The sequence below is a fragment of the Ambystoma mexicanum genome, chromosome 12 (genome assembly GCF_040938575.1).
Source record: "Ambystoma mexicanum isolate Mex_15411 chromosome 12, UKY_AmexF1_1, whole genome shotgun sequence".
Lineage (NCBI taxonomy): Eukaryota > Metazoa > Chordata > Amphibia > Caudata > Ambystomatidae > Ambystoma > Ambystoma mexicanum.
The window spans coordinates 992,163,780-992,187,742 of NC_090936.1; the positions used below are offsets into that span (position 1 = coordinate 992,163,780).

The 23,963-nt window shown below is 47.2% G+C and overlaps 1 protein-coding gene across 1 annotated transcript in view; it reads right to left on the reverse strand.

The window, feature by feature from the left end:
- Window positions 1-23,963, reverse strand: part of MIOX (myo-inositol oxygenase) — a 108,665-nt gene that overhangs the window by 22,697 nt on the left and 62,005 nt on the right. The window contains exons 3-7 of the mRNA XM_069629498.1: window positions 22,057-22,137; window positions 20,566-20,728; window positions 18,774-18,841; window positions 15,878-15,987; window positions 10,588-10,655 (exon numbers count right to left, since the gene is read on the reverse strand). Of these exons, the coding sequence (XP_069485599.1) occupies window positions 10,588-10,655; window positions 15,878-15,987; window positions 18,774-18,841; window positions 20,566-20,728; window positions 22,057-22,137 (490 nt within the window). The remainder of the gene's footprint in view (window positions 1-10,587; window positions 10,656-15,877; window positions 15,988-18,773; window positions 18,842-20,565; window positions 20,729-22,056; window positions 22,138-23,963) is intronic.

Genomic DNA, 23,963 nt, shown 5'->3' on the forward strand with positions numbered 1-23,963 from the left:
TGCATTGAGCGCTGGGCCCATCAATTGTTTAATGATGGAGGTTGAAATTATATCATCAGAACAAGAAGTAGGTTTGAGGGAGGCAATCAGTTTTAGGAGATTGTCACAACCGCAGGTTCCTGGCGTCTATGGAAGAGGTGGAAATATGGCGGCCGTCCAACTGTGCCGCCACGTTGTGCTCCCAAGCGCTGTTAGCGGTCTAGTCCTTTCCATCATGGCCGCTGCCGAGTGTACTTCCCTGTTTACGCTTGGCGGCTCGGCGCGTTGCAACTTCTGTTTCCTCTTCGTTGCTTGCGCTCCACAGTTCTCTCGCTTGGCGGTGTTCCGCTCCTGTCCTATTTTCCTCTGCTTACCTCTCTCTTTCCGTTGTCTTCTCTCTCTCTCTTGCCTGCGCCCCGTTAGTTCTCTTGGGCGCGTGGATTGCTCGCTTCCCTTCTCCTCTCCTGCCTTGCCTCTTTTGATTTTCTCTCTCGGGCTCCCCCCCCCTTTGATTCCATTTTGTGCTGTTCTCTCAACTCGCCTTTACTGAGCCCTATCCGCCGGTATTCCGGTCTCTCATATTCCAGCTGGTCTTGGTTGTCCTCTCGTTCCGCTGCATCGGATATCTACACTCCGAAGGGGTTTTTGTGCCGAAAGGCTTTTCCCCTAGCCTCACTTGTCTGTCGCGGGGGGGAGTCACCGCTGATTCGTTCCCAAAGGGTCGTCGTGGCTTCCTCCCGAGGCCGACCCTATCTACACAAGGAGAGGAGGACTTTCACTTGTCGATCCCGTGGAAAGAAGTTGGACATCTCATCTTCATCAGGTGAGGAGGAAGGGGAATCTGCAGACTCTCAGGGTTCGAGTGGGGTGGACAACATAACGGAAAACCCTGTCGATACGCCCACAGCATCAGGCATTGTTGATAGCTTGCAACGCCAAAATACTGACATGGCAACTCCCCAGCAACTTCAAGAATTGGTTGCGGCTGTACAAAACTTAAACTTGGAAGTTCAAGCCCTTAAGACGGCAAATACCGCTCTCCAACAGAGAGTTACCGCCAGAGAACAGCAAGTCACAGATTTACCACCTTTGCCTCTGGTGTCAGGCAAATTCGACGGATCAGAGAAAAAAGTTAAAGAATTCTTGGAAGCTTGTAATATCCATTTCGCTTTCAGACAGAACGCCTTTTCCTCCGATCACGCTAAAGTGGGGTTTATGATCACTCACCTGACTGGTAATGCCCTACCGTGGGCTACCCCATTGGTGTCCCAGTCCGACCCAGTGCTACAGAACTTTGTAGCATTCAAGGATCTTCTCAAGCAGACATTTCTTCGCACTGAGAGTGTTCACCTGGCTAGTGAAGACCTGTTGGAGGTACGTCAGGGTGGTTCTGACCTACTCACTTACATATCCTCCTTCAAAAGACTAGCTGCAGAAGCTGGCTGGCAAGAAGAGGCTCAATACACCATCTTCAGGAGGGGTTTGCGCGAAGAGCTGAAGGACGAGCTCGCTAGGATCCCTCGCCCCGATTCTTTCTCAGATCTCATAAAGGCTGTTGTACGGATAGATTTTCGGTTGACTGAACGGAGGAATGAAAAGAGAAAGACCCGTAGCTCCAGCTCTTACCCCGAGACTCACCCATCGACCTCCTCACCTGCCGCTCGTCCATCCACCCGGGAAGAACCTATGCAAATAGGAGCAACCAGAGCGCCCTTGACAGCGGAAGAGAAGAAGAGGAGAAGAGAGGGCAGCCTTTGTCTATACTGTGGCTCCTCCACACACCTCTTGAGAGACTGCCCAGATGTACCCCCCAGACGTCCGGGAAACGAACGCCCTCGGTAGTTGGCAGGATGGACTACCGAGGGGATTTTTCCAGTTCCTACGTCACTCTTTCAGTTACTTCTGCCCAACCCTAGGACGACCAACGTCTCATGGTGGTATCCGGCCAGCTTCAGTTCAGAGGAAAGGAAATGGAGACTCTGGCCCTGCTGGATTGCGGAGCAGCCGGGAACTTCCTGGACACCCTATGGGCCGACAAGGTAGGCCTTCGCAGGATAGCCAAGAAGGAAGACCAGAAGGTAGAGGGAGTAGATGGTACCCCTCTGTGCTCCGGCCTCATTACCCACACCACAGAGGAGGTACGGGTATCCATTCAACAACATACTGAAGTACTGAGCTTCGATATCATTCGCGCAGCTCATTTCCCAGTCATTTTGGGGATTGGTTGGCTCTGACGACACAACCCTACCATAGATTGGTCGGCCAATCTTCTAAGTTTTCATTCTGCTTACTGCCAGGAGAAGTGTCTTCCAGGACCCTTGTTCGAAAGCGTCAAGATGGGGTGTGCCCCTGAGAGGAGCACGATCCATTGTATCCCAAGCTGTCTTCAGGAGTACGCCACAGTGTTCCAAGACCAACAACCCATGGAACTCCCTCCTCATCGACCTGAGGACTGTAGGATAGACTTAGTCCCTCTGGCTCTGGTTCCGTTTTGTAGGATGTATCCCCTTTCCTTGTCGGAAAAGGAAGTCCTTAGACGCTACTTAGATGACAACTTAGCCAACAGACTTATCCGACCTTCCAGATCACCAGCAGGAGCATCTCTATTCTTCATTCCTAAGAGGGACTCCAAGGACCTAAGACCTTGTATCGATTACCGAGGGCTTAACCAACTTACCATCAAGGACCGGTACCCTATGCCCATAATCTCGGAGATCCTGGAGACCGTCCAAGGCTCAGTAGTTTTTTCTAAACTCGACCTACGTAATGCTTACCATTTGCTCCGCATCAGGACTGGTGACGAATGGAAGACGGCTTTCCGCACTCCCTATGGGCTGTTCGAATATCAGGTTATGCCGTTCGGACTGGTCAACGCTCCCTCCATCTTTCAAAGGTTTATGGACCATATATTTTCTGATCTCTTGGGCCAAAACACCGTTGTCTACTTAGACGATATTCTGGTTTACTCCCGTCAGCCCGAAGAGCATACTCGTCATGTGAAGGAAGTATTACACAGGCTGCAGCGACATCATTGATTGGTCAAGCCGGAAAAGTGTGCTTTCGCCAAAACCTCCGTCTCCTATCTGGGGTTTATTTTGTCCAGCAAGGGGATCGCCATGGATCCCAAGAAGGTCGAAGCTATTCTAGGCTGGCCCTCCCCTTCGTCGGTCAAGGAGATTCAAAGATTTTTGGGACTGGCCAACTTTTACCGGAGGTTTATTCCCGAATTTTCCAGACTCACTTTGCCTATCACCTCTTTACTAAAGAAAGCTTCCAGGCCCTTTCGATGGTCCAGGGAAGCCGAGGAGAGTTTCATCTGTCTGAAAGGAAGGTTCTGTTCTGCCCCTATTCTGAGACAGCCGGACCAATTGCTTCCCTTTATTCTTGAGACCGGCGCCTCCGCGGGTGCGGTTGGCGCCGTTCTCCTACAATCAAATCAGGGCCAAGAACATCCCATCGCCTATTTCTCCAAGACTCTGAACCCTAGTCAGCTAAACTACTCCGTCATAGAAAAGGAGCTCTTAGCTATGAAACTGGCTTGTCTAGAATGGAGGCATCTTCTCCAAGGAAGCTTACATCCGTTCCTGATACGTACTGATCACAAGAACCTACAGATCCTACGTCAACAAGAGTGTTATAACACCAGACAAGCCCGATGGGCGCATTTCTTTGCACAGTTCCATTTTCTCATAACATACATACCTGGTACCCAAAACCAGGTTGCTGACGCCTTATCTCGCAGAGATGAGACCTCTCTGGGATACGAGAAAGAGCTCATGTTTCCACATATCAAGATCATTTCCGCTGTATCGTCCTTCTTGGAAGAAGTGAGGGAAAGATCTCTTTCCCCAGAAGAAACACTCTTGCAAGTGGGGAGGACTCCGGTGGATCAGAGGGACGGTCTGTACTTCACTCGAGGGAGACTCATCCTTCCTTCACAGGACCTCAGAATACAAGCTCTCCAGTGGTGTCACAACTCGAAGGTGGCCGGGCATAGAGGCTTACGAGGGACTTTGGAATTACTGCAGAGATCCTTTTACTGGCCCGGTATGTGAGCCGATACTCAGGCATACATCCAGACCTGTCTGACCAGTATGAACAATAAACATCCTACTCGAAGTCCCCTTGGCTTGCTTCAACAAGACTCGATTCCCTCAGGCCCCTGGATATCTACACTCCGAAGGGGTTTTTGTGCCGAAAGGCTTTTCCCCTAGCCTCACTTGTCTGTCGCGGGGGGGAGTCACTGCTGATTCGTTCCCAAAGGGTCGCGGTGGCTTCCTCCCGAGGCCGACCCTATCTACACAAGGAGAGGAGGACTTTCACTCGTCGATCCCGTGGAAAGAAGTTGGACATCTCATCTTCATCAGGTGAGGAGGAAGGGGAATCTGCAGACTCTCAGGGTTCGAGTGGGGTGGACAACATAACGGAAAACCCTGTCGATACGCCCACAGCATCAGGCATTGTTGATAGAGATCCAGGGGGAAGAGAGGAGAACATTCGGTCCAGAGGGGCAGTGTGTGTGCCCGGGTGCAGGGGATGCTAATGCTGTGAGAGGTTGATTCGATTGTCTCTCGTATTTTGTCTATTTTTTTGCAATAAAACATGTGTTGATTCTATCACATTTTTCCTCAGTTGCTGGTACTTCGGGGTTGGGTGTGGGTTTGGTACAATGTTTTACTACTTTGAAGAGGGATTTGCTCCTGTTAGAGGAGGCCACAATGGTGTTAGAGTAGTAAGCAGCTTTGCCTCAGTAATCAGAATCCTACGGTTTGTGCTCAGAGATCGTCGCCGTTCATCTAGGGCTCTGATTGGGCATTTCTTGGCGGCTAGCTCAGGATTGTACCATGGGACGAATGGTGTGGTCCTAGCCTGGCTGATTTTAGGGGGGCATGAGTGTCCACCAGTTTCATAGCAGAGTTGCTGAATAATTCCAGGAGGTCCGAGGTATTCTCTGTGGTGGGGAAGTCTGCCAAGTTTGCTTCTAGCTCATTGAACAGGAAGGTTTTGTGAGGGGGCGTTTAGCCTGACCTTTGTGAGCCATAGTCAAGTGGGAGACTGATAATTGGATAGCGGCGTGGTCGGACCAGTCAAGTGGGATAGAGTCTGCACAGGTGATGCAGGGGTATGATGTGAACACTAAGTATAGGGTGTTACCTTTGTTGTGTGTGGGAGAGAGCACAATTCGCTTAAGGTCCATGTAAGCGGTCAGTGCAAAAATCGTGCTTCGAGTGGAGTTGTCAGCCTGTCGCTCAAGGATGAACAAATCCCTGAGAAAGACATTAATTAAATGTGTTAATTTGGCAAAGGAGAGTAAGCTGTAGATGTCTTCAATGAAAGAGTCACTCCTGTGAGGTGGTCTGTAGATGTGGTGGACTCCTTGTGCGATACAAGGAATCAGCAGGCAAGTGATTCAAATTAGTTTATTTTGGGAGAGGGCATGATGGAGCGTGGCCAATTGCTCCTGTGGATGATTGCCACTCTGCCACCTGCTCTTCCCAGCCAGTTGGCATGTTGGGTGCAGTATCCTTGGGGTAGGAGGAAGTTAAACATGTGGGGAGGATGGTGTAAACCATGTTTCAGTGATGAACGGGGCATCAAGGTTGTACAAGATGAGGTCAGCAATCTCTGGAGCATCAGCGACTGCTGAGTGAGCATTGATCAACATGAAAGGGTGTGTGTATGTGTCTGTGGGTGTTGGATGGGGCAAAGGCAATATTGATGAGGTGTGCCTGAGTAGCTTGCCAGGGCTACCCAGGGCACTTTGCCATTCAAACCCTAGTGAGAGTGGGGATGGGCTTTGTAGGGAGGCGACACATGTTGATGTCTTATGGTGAGTAGCCATAGTAGCGAGTAGTTTGTAGGTGAAATGCAAGATAGCAGGTCAGGCCCAAACAGATGTGGTCCTTGTCTTTGCACGTCCTTTGCTGGGGACATTGGCGATGAGGACTCCTAAGAAGGACTGATTAAATAGGGGGTAGATCGAGCAGCTCAACTGAGTGGCAGGGCCTGGTCACGTGACCAGCAGCCTACTCGATGCTGTCTCGTTCTCCTTCCATCAATGCACACTGGGCACACATTTGCCAAGCTTGATGAACCTCAACGAAATCAGCTGCCACTCACCTTTTAAAAATCTCTTTTCCATCTTGTATGTTGTTTTCTCTGCTTCCTAACACTCATTATTTTCGGTTATCTCATCCTCATCTTCTCAGCCATTTCATCCTTCTGCTTTTCATTAACCCCTGTTAAATGTCCCCTCTATCACTCCCTTGCCCATGTTCAACTGAAGCTTCTCTTCAAATATTGATACTTCTTGTTATATTTCCTGTCCTTTCCACACTTCGTTCTATCCAGCTCCTCTGCCATCCTACTCCCTCTCTTCCTTTTCCCTGTCTCCTCTTCTGGACGCTCCCTTCTGTTTTTGACCTGTTTCTTCACCCACTTTATTTCTTCTGTCATATTTGAATCTTTATTTAAGATTGCTCCTCTCCAACCACTCTGAATAAACCCTTTCTCAGATCCTCTTTTATTGGTGTCATTGTATTTTGGATCCTCTTCTTTCTAAAATGCTTAGTTTCCGCGGGTATCCAGAGGCAGCTTGTTTTCTAAATGCAATTCGGTTGCTTTCAGTCTGGCTTTTGTGGTGCATACTCTACAAAGAATGTTCCCCTGTTGACAACTTTCTTATTCCTGGCACCACAAAAAGCAGGCCTCTATTCTCAGTCTTCCTGATCTTTCTGCATCTTTTGACATGCTGTACCACAATGTTCCCTACTCACATCGTCTCTCTGACTTTGTGTGTCCTGCCTTTGCTTAACTACTACCTCTCCTGTTATTACTCCTCACTCCACTCATGAAACGCTCATTCTCTGGCCTCCCCATTCTGTGGTAGAGTCCCTTTGGATTGGTAGTTGGGCCCACTCTGTTTCTGTCCTTTATACATGGGGTTGCTGTTGGTACTCTTGTTCAGAAGGGAATTGCCATAGCATTTCGGTGCTGGACTGCCCATGTGGGGGGGGGGCAAATACTGATATGCAAATTGATATTTCCCATCTGTGGAAGGCATAGTGAGCAAAAAGCAATGGCTGCGAACTCACAAAGTGGGGAAAAAACCACAGAACAGGTTATCATGCCATGTTCTTTCTGGAGAGGGGCGCTTGCTACCTTTTTTTGAAAAACTTTATACATTTTTGGGCTGGTGACTGCATTCCTTCCTTTGACTTTGACCTCTTTTCTAACAATTCTCTGATTTTGGTTTCCGTTACTTCTTTCTGAAAATGTGCACTGTTTTACATGGCAGTTCTATTTTATACATAGCTTCTGCAACATAAGACAGACAGTTCCCAAGGCTCCAGACAACTGCTTACAGGTTTCATAATTATTAGGGCATATTAGTGAAGTATAGTCTTACAGCCTTGTTGGAGGCATGTGTAGGAAACACCAGAAGGAACATTTTCCGGAGCTAAAGGCTTGCATTTGGACTAATTTGCATACTCACATTGTACCCACAATTCTTTGCTCATCTGGCTCTGCACTGGAAGTGAAGTTCCAGTCATGGCTAGTGGGTGGCCCTGTTGCCTGCTTGACTTGGCATAAAGGGCTTATTCTACCTTAACATTTCATTTGGAAGTGTTGTATTTTAAAGCCTTTTTAAACCCACCATAACTTTGCTGGTTTGATCCTACTGAACACACCTGATGTAGCCCTACAACAATGACCTGATCCCTTCTTTCATCCCAAAAATTCCAAGACTAGACTATTGACAACAACCTTTATTGCAACCTTCTAAAATAAAGAAAAACATCTGTTGTGGCCATCTGCAGGCAACCTCCCTCCCTTTCAACTGGCATGACTAATGGGGAGGACTCCTAAGCTTCAGAATACTGTTTGACAGCAAATGGTCCTTTATTCTCCAATTCAATCTATTGTAAAAAAAATAAATTACACATTTCCAGCACCCTATGATGAAGAATACCTTCCTATATTTCACACCACCACCGAATATGCCTGCCTGCCTCGCAAAACGTCATGCTACGGAACAGAAGGAATGTATTGCCTGTTTTGTAAATTCTTTTAGTCAAGGCATGATCTTTCATGACCTGCTAAGGTCCTCTAAAAAAATGTCACCTCACAACTTCAAAAATTTCTGGAAGAACATCAATTGCCTGACACATTTCAATCAGACTGTATGCCTCTTCATGGTATAGAAGCTGCACTTCTGTCTGTTTAGGATGACATTTTAAGATAAGCCGATGAAGGTGATCTCAGTTTGCTGGTTGTGCTCGATCTTTCAGTAGCTTTTGATACATTTGATTTCAATATACTTGTATCCATACTGACTGAGGTAGCCCAAGTCTCTGAAGACTCCTTAAAATGGTTCACAGGCTCAGGCTCAGACCGGACCCAACAAGACAAAATGGGAACTTTTTACTCCAATTCCCTTCCTGTTCACTGCAATGTTCCTCTGGGCTCTTCCCTTTCTCCTTCTATTTAACATTTATATTCGGCAATTATTGGGTAACTTGTCAAGATTCGCCCTAAGGTATCATTCCTATGCCGAAGAAACTCAAATATATATCAGGATGAATAATTGCCTGGACTCAATCAAACAGATTTAAGACTGCGCCCAAGATGGCAAAAGCTGGATACTGGCAAATAGGTTGCAGCTAAATCCTACTAAAACTGAGGTTATTTTGCTTGGTCGCAAATATCTTCTGACAGATGCAAATCATCTTGACTCCTGCCCTGCTCTATTTGATGTGCCTGCTGTGTTCTCATCTGAAGGTAAAAGTCTTGGTTGCATCTGGGAGTCAATTCTGAACCGCAGTTTGCAGGTCAGGGAGGTGTTAACATTGATTTACTACTGACTTAGGCTACTAAGACCTATTCTCCCTCTCATTTCTGAAAAAGACCGACCAGCCGTTGTTGGAGCACTAATAAACTCACTGCAATGCAATCCTCGCTGGAGTTCCAACAGGCCAGATACATCGCCTTCAGGTTGCCCAAAATGCAGCCATTAGACTTCTTTTTAATCTATCTAAAACTGCTCTGGTGTCTTCCATTCATTGGCTACCAGTACAACAGAGGATCCTTCACAAGATCGTCTATCTTGTTTTCAAATGCTTCCACGGCTTGGTTCTTTTTGATCTTGCTTCTAAGATCTGCTCTTATTGCCCGATCCCTCTGATCAACTGCTCAATATCTACTAGTAGTTCCGTCTCCCGTTATGTACACCGCAGGGACAGGCGCTTCTCGGTCTCTGGTCCTCGGGCTTGGAACGTAATACTCCTTGATCCTCGGAAACTAGACTTCTTCCCCTTATTCCGGAAGAAGTTAAAAACACACATTTTTGCTTAACCCCCTACACAATGCGGTTACTCTCCCTTCCTTTTCTCGTCCCCTTATGATTCATATCTGTGCCTAGACACAGTTCTCTGTTTGGCTTCCTTTCAAGGATTAAGCATGTTGCAAACTAACAAATCAAATCAATATTAACATTGCTCAAGGCCTAGTGCTCTCAAGATCAAACTACTTTAACGCTATCAATATAGACCTAACTAAGGGGTCTATGCAGCGGCTGCAGCATCTTTAAAATAAGGCAGCCAAAAATATTTTCTTCATCAACACTTGGGACCCTGTTCCATCTGCACTGAAACCCCTGAAATCTCCCAAAGTGGAACACATAAATACCTTCAAACCCCTTCCCCTCATTCACAAGAGCCACAACAATAAAGGACCTCGCTACTTTTTATTCTGCATCAAGAGATGTATCTCTGCCAGACACCTAAGGTCAGCCTCCCTAAAAGTGCTTTAGAGCCCAAAATTCGAAGACCGCATGGATGCTACTCCCTTGCAGTATTTGCTTCTTTCAATCAGCAGAAATGAGAACCGGGCCTTTGTTCCATTAATCCTGCTTTAAACTCAGGCTAACTATTGGATTTAGCCTTCCAAAAGCATGCTGACTATCCTGATTTTACTCGCCTTGATTTACCCTCGCCTTTCCTACGACAAATTAATCAATCTTGCCTTGAGATCATTTGTATGTATAAATTATCTGTAATATTTTAATGTACTTTTGTTCTGGAATTCATGAATGTGCAGTCAGAGCAGATGTGAGTTGTGCCCTTTCCTGCACTTCTAAGCAGTTGGATGTATACTAATTGACCTTTTCACAAATGATCGTGCGAGAATTGACCTTCTGCACAATTGATCGTGAAATGAAGGTCAACTAGGACCCCCCCCACAACCCCTTATCCTTTCCCATTATATTATTTATTACCCCAAACCCACCCCACACACACATATCATCTATCAAATAAAGGTACAGGTCAATTGTGCAGAAGGTCAATTAGGACCACTATTATTAGGTCAATTAGGATAAAAGGTCAATTGTAAAAGGTCAATTTGGGTCATAGCAAGCAAGTTTACTGTAATTTTGGTGTGTTACAAAACTTAAAAATAAAATAAAGTAGCAATGATTAAACCCAAAAGTAAACCTGCAATGTTGATTTCACACGAAAAGGACCCACTTCAACTGATTTGACTCATTAAATAAATCCTGGAAGCTGATCGCACCTCTCAAAAACTCAGGGAACACAATATTTTCCTTACCGTCATGGCCCCAGGACATCAGCACGTTCTCTAAGCCGCAGTGAGGAGAGTATATCCCATACTGTGTACTGGAAGGAGACAATACAGCGACTCTTAGAGACTGCACTTGGACCCATCACTCTATAATCACTGGTCCGAGGCTCCTGAGAGTATCACCATTCCCTGGGTTTCCACACTCTAATGTTCGGCAGCCACCCTGGACGACAATTTTTTGTCCTCCGGAGAGGAAGCCCAGCATGTCCAATACTTCCAGGGCTCTTCTTTCAGCTGCCTTAACAAGAGGGCCAAGCGTGGCCATCATGTGAGTATGTGTGACTTTCCTCATCAGTAGGGGCATGCAACCTTTCCTAAATGAATCTCAAGTTCCCTTGATTGGGATATAGGGCATATCCTATAGGGAGCAATGCCCTCTTCCTCATTACCCCTGGTTCCTTTGGAACGTGGAAAACCACTGATATCTATGCCACTCACGAGTAATTCAGATGTAAGCTACTACCGATTGCTTCGTTTCTTAACCATCCCTTCCCACACACCTTAATGTTTACAGGGGATAGGGAGTTTATGTTGCAGGAGTATTCGTCAATTTTTATTTAACGAATTTGGTTGCATATATATGTGGGGGGGGGGGTAATAATTAAGGTTGGTCAGTAGGGGGTGCTGCGAGGATCTGGGGGGGGCTTGGCTTTAGGGTGTCTCTCCTGCATACATTTGCAGCCAAATTGAATAAAATTAGAAAATAAAATTAGCTGGAATCGGATTCAATGATTTCTCCTCGATGAAATCACATAGAACTGTCTACAGCACTGGATAAAGTTTTTGGGAAGCATTGAATCTCACAAGACACTGACCTACGTTTAATTACCCACTGTTATCTCTGGGCACCCACTATGTCTACTGCAGATCGCTGCTGACCTGAACAAGATGGTTTCATGTGATAATATCCCCGCAAAAATGTCGCCATACGAGAATGGTGCCATTTTTATGCTGCGATATTACCATATGGAACCTGCAGGGGACATCCCCGCAACACCCACATTTTTTTTAAAGGGAGCGGGGGACACCCCTGCATTCCCCGCTCCCATGTACCCCATATGTTGTCCCCATAAATTATGTGGCCTATTCTGTTTCCAGGCGACTATATGTATGGCAACATTATTTATGGGGATAATATTATCTGATACCAACAAGGGTTCCATGTGATAATATCCCCGCAAAAATGTCGCCATGTGCGAATGGACTATACATATGGCTATGGCACCAGTAAAATAGATCAGCAAGTTAGGCGCTCATCACAGTTATCTGTATGCAGCTGATTCATCCTCCCATGGTCAATTATCACAGTAATATGGCATGAAGCGCTATATAAAAACCTGATTTCCGTGCCATGTATTCAAATCTATTTTGAACACAGTTTGAAGGCACACGCTGCCAATGTGCAGGGTGAACTATACTTCTAATGTATGGAACAACGTATAATGCATTGCTGGGCTTGCCAAGGTCAGTGGGCGGTGGGTCTTAGGGATACTGTTTCCAATGCGCACACACGATCATGTAGAAGGGGCACCCCAGCAATCTGCCAAATCCACGTCACTCGTGCAAGTTTCTATGTTTGCCCAACTTATGTATCACTGCAAACGTAGAATATGCAAAGATGAATGACGATGGAATATTTTCTAAAAATACCAACGTCTATCAAAGAGTCTATTTTGATATTTGTTCATATATATGTACATATATATATATTCTGCTGGAAGTTTACATCCTGAACCTCTAATTGTGGGGTGGTTTACAGGGTGAAACACTGGATGATAAGCGGAGGCAGATCATGGGGGAATGTACCACGTTCTCCTCATTCAGCTGCATTTTCTTCCAATATCCCATCTTTCTGTACTGAAGTGCAGTTTTATTTTCGCTCTTTTACCCTTCTCATTCCATGGCCAGCTACGAGCTGTACAGCATCCTCCCCTGGTCCATGTATTTGCCATTTATCCACTCTTTCCTCTCTCTTTTATATTCACGTTAGTGGCCCCTGAAGTCACTAACCTGTGTCCTGTTGATAGAAAAGAAAGGGGATCGGAGATTTTGTTGGGACTGACCTGAGCACCCACGCCACTATTTCTCTTCTTGCTAAAAGAATGCGCTTCATTGGAGACAGGCATCACTCATCAAAAAGCACGCCACAGAGTCCCACCACCCAACTTTCACACTCTTTGAGAGGGGCTCACCTGGGCACAGTGGTAGGCATCATTTCTGTACGGTAGTTGGGGTTGGGATCAGAATGTCTTCTGCACAGTGTGTGAGGTGCTCACCTATGTACAGTGGTGGGAATCCCTTTTGTACTGTATTCGGGGGGCGTGCCTGTGCACAGTGGCGGGAATCATCTTTACAGTAGGTGAGGGGGATCAGCTGTTGGGTCTCAATGTCTTCTGCACAATATCTGAGACACACAATTGTACATAGCAGTCTGCATATCATCTGCACAGGGTATGCATAATGGTTACAATCTCTTCTCTACAGTATGTGAGCAGCAAACATGTGCACATCAGCCACAATATCTTCTGTACAGTGCGATGGACCCACCTGATGCCTTTCTGTACGCTTGAGGGGCCTCTCTGTGCACAGCGCTTTGGAATTTCTTCTGCAGATTATGTGAGGGCCTCACCACCGGTACCCAGTGGTCAGGATATGTTCCTTAGAGTATGTCAAGGTCTCGCTGGTGTTCAGGATATGCTCTGTAGAGTATGTGAGGGTCTAACCGGTGTCCAGTGGTCCGGATGTGTTCTGGAGAGCATGTGAGGGTATCACTGGTGCCCAGTGGTCAGGATATGTTTCTTAGAGTATGTCAGGGTCTCGCTGGTGTTCAGGATATGCTCTGTAGAGTATGTGAGGGTCTATCTGGTGTCCAGTGGTCAGGATGTGTTCTGGAGAGCATGTGAGGGTATCACTGGTGCTCAGGGGTCAGCATATGTTTCTTAGAGTATGTCAAGGTCTCGCTGGTGTTCAGGATATGCTCTGTAGAGTATGTGAGGGTCTAACCGGTGCCCAGTGGTCAGGATGTGTTCTGGAGAGCATGTGAGGGTATCACTGGTGCTCAGGGGTCAGCATATGATTCTTAGAGTATGTGAGGGTCTCACCGGTGTTCAGGATATGTTCTGTAGAGTATGTGACGATAACACCGATGCCCAGGGATCAGGATATGTTTCTTAGAGTTTGTGAGGGTCTCACCGGTTTTTCAGGATATGTTCTGTAGAGTATGTGAGGGCCACACCGGTGCCCAGTGGTCAGGATATGTTCTGGAGAGCATTTGAAGGTATCACCGGTGCCCAGTGGTCAGGATATGTTCTGTAGAGAATGTGCGGGGTTCACCGGTGCCTAGTGGTCATGAGTTCACCAGTGCCCAGTGGTTAAGATATGTTCTGTAGTGCATGTGAGGGTCTCACTGTTGCCCAGTGGTCAGGAAATGTTCCTTTAGAGTATGTGACGGTCTCACTGGTGTTCAGGATATGTTCTGTAGAGAATGTGCGGGGTTCACCGGTGCCTAGTGGTCATGAGTTCACCAGTGCCCAGTGGTTAGGATATGTTCTGTAGTGCATGTGAGGGTCTCACTGTTGCCCAGTGGTCAGGAAATGTTCCTTTAGAGTATGTGACGGTCTCACTGGTGTTCAGGATATGTTCTGTAGAGAATGTGCGGGGTTCACCGGTGCCTAGTGGTCATGAGTTCACCAGTGCCCAGTGGTTAGGATATGTTCTGTAGTGCATGTGAGGGTCTCACTGTTGCCCAGTGGTCAGGAAATGTTCCTTTAGAGTATGTGACGGTCTCACTGGTGTTCAGGATATGTTCTGTAGAGTATGTGACGATATCACCGATGCCCAGGGATCAGGATATGTTTCTTAGAGTTTGTGAGGGTCTCACCAGTTTTTCAGGATATGTTCTGTAGAGTATGTGAGGGCCACACCGGTGCCCAGTGGTCAGGATATGTTCTGTAGAGTATGTGAGGTTCTCACCGGTGCGCAGTGGTCAGGATATGTTCTGGAGAGCATTTGAAGGTATCACCGGTGCCCAGTGGTCAGGATATGTTCTGTAGAGAATGTGCGGGGTTCACCGGTGCCCGGTGGTCATGAGTTCACCAGTGCCCAGTGGTTAGGATATGTTCTGTACAGAATGCGAGGAGTCCACCGGTGCAGATTGGTCAGAATCTCTTCTGTACACTGAGTGAGGGGTCACCTGTGCACAGTGCTTGCGATGTCTTCTGTACAATAGTCCAGGGGCTTTGCTCAGTGATCGGATTCCCTTCTGTATAGTAAGTGAGGAGCTCACTACTGCACAGTGGTCTGGACATCTTGCGTACACTGTGTGAAGTCTTACCTATGATGCGCACAGCACTCGGTGTTCAGCATCTCTTCTGTCATTAGTTTGGGTCCTCACCAATGTGCAGCGGCCAAAAGGCATTCTTCACACCGTGTGGGGGCCATACGTGCTGTCATTCGTCAGAGACTACTGTGTATGCTGTGTGGGGCCTGACCTGTGAATAGTGGTTATAGTCCACTGTACAAGCAGTGTGGGGGGAAAGGGGGCTTACCCATGGACAGTGATCAGAATCTCTTCTGGACATTATGGTGGGGTTTTAGCTGTGAATAGTGGGTACCACAATTCTCTTGAGTATGCGGGGGCTCCCTTGTGCACAGACTGGATTAGGAGATTTTCAGATCTGTGCACGAAGCCATGCCTGTGCACAGTTGATTAGCATTTCTTCGGTAAAAGGAGTGTAGACCTCAGCTGTGCCCTGTGAATAACAATCGCTTCTATCCATTTTCCGAGTGTGTCCCCTTTGCACACGAGTTGAACATCTCTTGTGCACAGCATGCACACGCCCCACAGGACACCAGTAGCAAAGCAATTGAGCCCATCATGGGAGGATAGCTCAGCGGCATCGTGCGCGTCTTGGAAGCAAGACGACACGAAGCAACAACAGGTTCGATCCCCGGGTCCGCGCTTAGAAACCTCTGGGTGTTTAAGCGCGTTATAAATACGTAACTAAGACAAAAAAAAATACAATTACGCAACTAAGAAAAACAAACAATTCTGTAACAGCGCCTCGATGCCTGCGGCCTCTGTGAGCGCTTTATAAATGTTAAATAAGTAAGGGGCTACGGACCTTTGTGTATACTGTGTTGGGGGCTCGGGGACACATATGATGGTGACAATCGCATCTGTGCGATACACGTATGTGATGGGGTGGGACACTGCTGTGCACAATGGGTGATGTCATCGAGTGTTTTCCGGATTTACCTGTATTCGGGGTGCTTGTTGTCCGGATTCTTCTCGAAGGTGGAGTCCCGGAAGACGATGGAGTCTTGAAACTTGCAGCCCACAGGGAAGGTGTCCCCCACAACGCACCACTGCGTGAGAGAAGTATCGTGACATAGCAGTGTGAAGACAGCTCGCAGTGCAGGCAGAGGCCTTTTTCTATAATCCATTGCGAGTTTGAGATTGCTTCCTCTAGTGAAGCACACTGTATTGCAGGCATCGGGCGCAGTCACTCCACAAGATTTCCCAGCCCACATTGGGACCACTGATGCAAGTACTGTACCCGTCCACTGCACTTCCAACACAACCTTCTAGAAGCCCCCCAACCCTCTGTACCTGGGCTTATTGAGACATTCTTTACATAGTATCCCGGGGGAAATTCCAATTGCAAGTTGCCATAGATTGCCCTGGGCCCACCTGCGTCATATCATGCTTTGGGCACAACAAAGTAAATGCAGCTCTTGTGATTCATGTGCACTCATGCATTCATGTATATAATTAGGACATGAGAGATACGACACATAATCACCCAACATGTGTTTCGTGCACATGACTCGAGCCCAGCAGCGCAGCAAGCTAACCAGCATGTGACCCGGCTAACATTCCATGTGGAACTCCATACACAATTATGAGTTTGAACTATCATGGGCTATGAGGATGCGCCCGGCGCGCGAAACATATATTGGTTGATTACATCTGATCTAAAAACATGTTGCAATTAAAAATAACTTTTGCTAAGTAACTATCTCTCATGTTCTAATGACATGGAACAATGCGTAACCGCATCAGAATCACAATAACGGGGTCCACTCTTTTGTATTAGGGTGTACCTGAAGCACAGGTGGGTGCTTCTAAAACCGAGCAACAGTATCTTTGCGGTCTCCCATAAAGAGTACAACATCTTGTATCTATAACCATGGGCTGTGCATCATCACTTGTCTGCCAAACACCTGCCCATTGGATTTCCCATTGCCATATATATATATGCCTTGACCAAGAAGCAAGGTAGCCATCCCTGTGGCAACCGTGTGGCTTGTATTTAGGGCCAATGTCCCTGTACGTTCTGTGGGTTTTATATAGAAGCCTGACTCAATGAAGGATGGGACACCAGTGTCACAACCCCAGGGCCTTAGACATATAATCCTGCTTGCGCAAGCATAGGACTAATCAGGGTGCCTTTTTTTTTTTTTTTTTTTACCAGTTGTAGTTTTAGGACGCCTTTCTTAGCTGGGCAGGCGTACGTGCCTTTGCACGAGATAATTTTAGACAGCAACAATGCATGGATAACTCTAGAAAGTGGTCAATAGTTTTGAGAACATGTAACAGATAATGACTGCCCTTGAGTATACAGTGCCTTGATTTTTGAGCTGAAGGGAGAGATCGGTGCTTAAGACCATTCTTAGGTTTGTAGCTTTTTTCACAGGAGTACGAGGGAGGGTGAAGAGAATTGGATCCATTTAGGTTGAGACTGCTATCAATCCTCCAGTCCTGAAGGATTTGGAGGCATCTGGCATTTCCTCGGCCCAGTCTGCTGTATTCTAGGGTTTCATAAACTGCTTCATTATTCCTTGGAACACTGCAGAGAACACTATGACAGGGTACCAAGTCATCAAACTAGTCCACTGATAAAACAGTCCTTTACCCGTACCAGGCTGCGTATGGTCTATAGCCAGCTTGGGGGGAACCCACAAGGATGAACACTTGCTAAGCAAGGAAGGGAGAGGCCCAACCTTGGGGGTCTGAAAGGCTGGAAGATCTAGCGAGAGCAAGCCGGCTGTAGTGCAGAGGAGGTTTGCCGGATGCAGCCCCAGAAATCCTAGGCAGATTATAAGAGATGATTCTTCTCTGCTCCCTGGAACTTCAAGAAGATGACCTCTGCTTGGCTTAGTAGAGGCTGGCTATTCCACAGGGCTGAGCCGGGCCCTGCAGCATTTAATGTTATGCCCTTAAGATCTGGTAGGTTCACTTTGGAAGATCCCAGGTGTCTACTGGCTGATAGAGCTGAAAGATCTGAGAGGTAGCATATTTTGTGGCCATGGAGGACTTCGGGGGCCAGGCAAAAGGTCTTAAAGTGAGCCGCAATGTATACCAGGAGCCAGTGTATGGTCTTCATGCTAGGCACCCTGATTGTGGCATCTCAGGCCAGCCATTATCCAGGGCCTGGACTAAGACTTCCTGCAGTTTCAATAGTGACTTTCAAAGGAGCCTTGTGCAGACTTTATTATGACAGTAAGCCAAGCAACTGTGACCAGATTTAGCATCATATGCACATGGGCTGCTTCCTATATCCAGATTCAGTCGCATGGGACGAGGGATTGCCTTTGATACTGAGCTTCATCCCCATGTGCTCAGGAACCGCCACCAAACCCCGGTTCATCCCCATACCCAAGGGACACCTTGAAGCAGATGCTGCCGGGGTTAGGATGCTGAAATGGATGACAGGTGGGCGATCCCATGGCAACGGATAGATGGTGGCACATGTTTAGGTGTCCATTGTTGGTGGGATCACTCACCAGCTGTTTGAGATGAAGGCTATCAGTATTTTGAGCTAGTAAATGTGTGGGGGGGGGGGTTTCGGCTCTGCCAAGGGGTATGGTAAAGTCACTCAGGATGGCGGGACGGGGTCCTTCCGGATTTCTAGAAGGCATCAGCCAATCTGGAATTAGGTTCTTTTGGGGGTGGTCTGTAAATGAGAAAAGAGTCAGTGCAACTGACAGAGGGTCTGTGCTGGGGGTATTTATATATAGGAGAAGGAATGTGGTACGTTTAAATAATGGTGAGTGATGCCCACACACATAGTGGGCCGACTCATTCTTTTTAAACCTGCCCTCTGCTTCTATTTGACAACTTATGCTCAATTGAATTAACCATTCTTTACCTGTGGCTCATCAGCAAGGGCCAGAATTTTCCCCATGTCATGCAGCAATCCAACGAGCTGGAACCAGTCTGCGGGCGAGAGAGGATACAATTGGTCAAGAGTCAAATATAGCGATACGTCAACCATGGAGCTAGATAACGCTTCTACGCAGAGAGTGGCTTAAACTAGATTTTAGGAAATGTTCCCTGTATATACCACACACTGCATCCTGAAGTATTGACCATTGCACTCTACTCCCTCTCGTATACATGGTAGTTGAACCCTACACTAGGTGCTTATTCACTTTGTCATCCAGTACACATGCCAATTAAGCACTAGGCTGTCTGCCTTTCTCCTCCGTATGAGCCCTACCTTCTGGTACAGATGATAACTGAGCCCTACCTGTTTCCAGGCATCTCTTAACTATGCCCCCTTCCGTCTCGTAGACATTATAACTGTGCCCTGCCTTTGCCCGGGTTCCTCCCCCTAATGCCCTTTGCTGTCTCGTACTCACAACTGAGCCCTACCCATGTCTTCTACGCAGGCCCTCTGCTGTTTCATACACAAGATAACTGAACTTTGCCTGTGCCCGGGGCCACCTTCTAATGTCCTCTTCTTTCTGGTAGACATCATATTTGAGCGCCTCTTACTTATTGAGCACTGCCTTTCGCGAGGTGCCTCTTCATTACGATTTATGCTGTCTGGTACACATGATGACTGAGCCCTTCTCTTGTATGTGTGCCTCCTCCTTATGCCCTCTGCTAGCTGGGGTGCATGATAATCAAGTCTTTTTCCTTCGGTGCCTCTCTCGTATGGCCTCTCCTATCTTGCATACATTATAACTGTGCCCTGCCTTTGCCCGGGTTCCTCCCCCTAATGTCCTCTGCTGTCTCGTACTCACAACTGAGCCCTACCCATGTCTTCTATGCAGGCCCTCTGCTGTTTCATACACAAGATAACTGAACTTTGCCTGTGCCCGGGGCCACCTTCCAATGTCCTCTTCTTTCAGGTAGACATCATATTTGAGCGCCTCTTACTTATTGAGCACTGCCTTTCCCGAGGTGCCTCTTCATTATGATTTATGATGTCTGGTACACATGATGACTGAGCCCTTCTCTTGTATGTGTGTCTCCTCCTTATGCCCTCTGCTAGCTGGGGTGCATGATAATCAAGTCTTTTTCCTTAGGTGCCTCTCTCGTATGACCTCTCCTATCTTGCATATATGATAACGGTGCCCTACCTTTGTCCGGGGGCCTTTTTATTCTGACCCGAGTTATCTGGTATATATGATCATTGAGCCCTACCTTTGTCCGGGTGTGTCCTCCTTATGCCCTTTGATATCTTGTTCACATGATAATTGTACACATGATAAGTGAGTCCTACCTATGTTCAGGTGCTTCTTTCTTCTGTCCTCGGCTATTCAGTATACATGATAATGTAGCCCTACCTTTGTCCGGGTGTGTCCTTCCTATGCCACCTGATATTTTGTACACGTGATACCTCAGCCCTACTTTCGTTCGGGTGCCTCTTCCTCCTGCCCTCTGTTATTCAGTATGCATGATCATTGAGCCCTACCTTTGTCTGGGTGTACCCTTCCTATGCCCTCTGCTATCTGAGATACATCATAATGTCGTACATTTGTTTGGGTACCTCTTCCTAATGCAGCCCGTCTATCTGGTAAATATAACAAATGAGGTGCATCCTCCTTATGCCTCCTGATCTCTGGTACGCATGACAGTTGAGTCCTAATTTTGTTCAGCTGCCTCTTCGTGCTGTACACTGCTATTTGGTATGCATGATAAATGAGCCCTACCTTTGTCCGGGTGCATCCTCCTTATGCCTTCTGCTGTCTGGTATGCATGATAAGAGTTTGGGAAATCCACATCTGGGTCAGACTCGTCCACTAAATTGTCCAGCAGATCCAATGCCTCCATGATAGAGATGTGTCTGTGGGTGAAGGTGCCCCACTTTGCATTCTGGTGGAGAAAGCACACACACTGTGTCAAGGTCATCATCACCAGCAGCTCAAGTAGGCGAGACAGGACACCCCTTTCCAGGGGAAGAACCACTGGGGAAATCGTTTATAAGGATTGGGGTACAGGTCCCAGATATTGGGGAAGCAATGCATGGGTTCTTGTCCATGCTGCATGTTTAGGATGAATTTTGACATGGATGTCTGTCTTCCAGGAGCTACCTCTGCTTGATTGATCACTATAGGTGGCCTGTATCAGAAGGAGGGAGACTGATAACCCACAACCCCATTTTCCCTGAATGTGTGACAGTAGAGTCAGTAAGAGCTGTTATTGTGAGCGGATAGATGCCTGCCGAGGAGAACATATCTGCAAGCTGTCTTAAACATCTTAAGACATTGCTCCTAAAAGAAGATTTATCCACCAGTTGCCCTCCTTTCCCAAGCCCTCTTAGGATGCTGACTCCTGCTTTTTTTCTGTTTACAAATTAAGGCTTTTGGGCGACCTCAGGATGTGATGGGGGAACTGCAGCACAGCCAAGTGATTTTCAGCATCCTGCCCATGAACAATGGAGAAGAATCAGGCTGCAGTGGCTAGCATAGTAGACTCCTTCATTTCAAGAGTGGACTGAGGTACAGTGAAATGGATCCTCCATGAAAACATGATCACTCTAGCCCCAGTCTGCATGAGGACACAACACCCTTTTAGAAGCGGATGCAGTGGAGGAACTATTGGGGTAAGAAGCCAACAGCACGCTTGCTTATACCACCTCCATGCCAGCCCAGCCCTGGTCCTCGCTTCTCCTAAATTCTGCACTCAATTATTTGGGTGCACATGTTATGGGGTAGTTAAAATAGTAGAGATGGCCATGACGTCGCCTCGTGACGAGAGGAGTATTACTCTGTTAGGATATTGGGAGAGTTGCCAACCAACCGGTCTAATAATTGAGGCACAGAGAGTCACCTCTATGGCAAATCTGACATGTGGCTTAGTGCCTCACCCCTATCAGTCTTTTAATGGCATCAGCCTATCAGGACCCTGAATTCCCATAGGCTAGTCTGCCACTGCTATGGACCTAGCACCATGGAGTTCCTCTGTATGGAAGTGGTGGGACCATGAGACATGTTACCCTCTTCTCGTTTATATAATTGGGGCCAGGATACCATTGGGTGTGTCGGGGGGGGAGGTGGGGCAGTAAGCCACGTTTTTTCCTTTTTTGATGAATCCTTTGATGTTGGACAACATTGTTCCAAATGATCACACTTCACATTACAGTGTGCACAACATAAACAATAATATCCATATGAAGTCAGGTTGGAGTAGCGTGGGTGTACCTTCTGTCTGACGAAGTCCACCGTCTGGTATGTGTGCATCAACGTGTAGGTGTTCAAGACACGCTCCAGGAGAGGCCCATTCTGAAACGGCAGAGAAGAAAGATGATATGTGGGGCCCCCATGACAGCAACATAAAAGGCTATTTTAAGCTATCCATGGGTGTCCTATTTTGCGGTCCTTGATGACACAGGTCTTCTGGTTTCACTTTAATGAAAGGAGATTCACTATTTGCACTCCATACTGACCCAGACCTCTGAACTCTGCTGGTTACTACTCATTAACGGCCTTGCTTCCCCTCCTCCCCCGCACCCCCCCAGCCACCAATCATACCAAACGTAGCCTCTGTAATACACACACATGCATGGCAGCTCACAGCACTTTACCAAAGCTATGGCCTGATGGTACCAGTACCTTCATTCTGATGACTAGAAGAAGCCCGTGTTCTCCCAATTAGTGGCACATGGGTAGCAACTGTCCCTAATCCGTCAAAACACCATGATCTCCCATATCGGGACCTCTCCTTGTCTTTCTGTTCCGAGGTGCACTTAACAGCTCAAATTTTGCTTGATATGAAATGTTAAAAGCCATAGGATTTGCAAGCAGTTCTGAGGAAACCACATATGTTCTTCCAATACTTCAGATGCCAGGACCCATTACGCATTGATTTTCCAGAAAAGCACTCACTGCCCAACAGATTTGCCTCCTGTTACTCTTTATTCTTATTGACCTGTGCTTTGCCTCATGTCACTCATTGCCCTCATAACTTCCAATCACACTCTGACATACCCACATGCCGCTCGTATTGATCTTTTGACCCATGTCAGTCTATGACCATTGCCTCCAGATTTTCCCATGTCACTCTTTGTCCTCTGAACTGCCAATCACATTTGACCTACCCTCGCTCTCATTGACCCCAGTTTTGCCACCTGTAGCACTCATGTCCTCAAAAATGCCCCATTGCCCACCTAGTCTTGGTGAAAGTCCCACAGCTGGTTTGTTCTCATTATTCACAGAACTGCCCCATTTCCTCCTGAATTTCCCACATGCCCCTCTTATTGCTCCATGTTTTGCCCCATGTCCTTTCAGCGGTACCATAATTACTCCATAGCCAGAGGTCTGTCCCATGTGACTATTACTGTCACAAACCTGTTCCACATTGCCTCCAATATTGTCTCATATCACTCTCATTGTTCCCCGCCCACTTTATTTCCAGCTTTGCTACATGTCACTTTTGTTGGACCAGGGGTATCACATTGCCCAATGAGTTGCCAACATGCCATATCCATTGCCCCAGATTTGCCCTGTCAATCTCAGTGCTCCTGTAGTGACACATTGTATCTTAACCTGCACATATTGCATGCATTGCCTACAGAGTTGACCAATGTCATTCTTATTGACCCCAAGCTGCTGCATTATCACACTACTTGTCCCCATGCCACTCTCTTTGCCCCTGTGTTTGGCCCATGGCTCTCCCATTGCCACCATAATTTACCTCATATCACTGTCATTAAAGCCAGAATTATCCAATTGCCCCAGGTTTGCCCAGCAACACCTATTGCCCCCACATGTTCCCCGTGTCAGTCTGTTGCACCAGAATTGCTGCAATGCCCACTGACATTTGTGTATGTCACTCCCGTTGCCTCCAGGTTTGCTCCATGTCATTTTCATTGCTCCCCAAACTGCTCCATTGCTGCCTGACCTGCCCACATGCCACCCACATTGCACCATAGTTATGCCCTATGTCATTCTTGTACCATGGTGTAAAGGACCGGAGGGGGGGGGTCTGTACTTCCGCTCTCTATATGGTAGAGGAGAGGCACAGAGGACCCCAGCCAAGATTCTCTATTACGGTAGTAATGGACGAGCAATCAAGGCCTAGCTTCTCAGGAGGTCATGCCGGCTGGTTC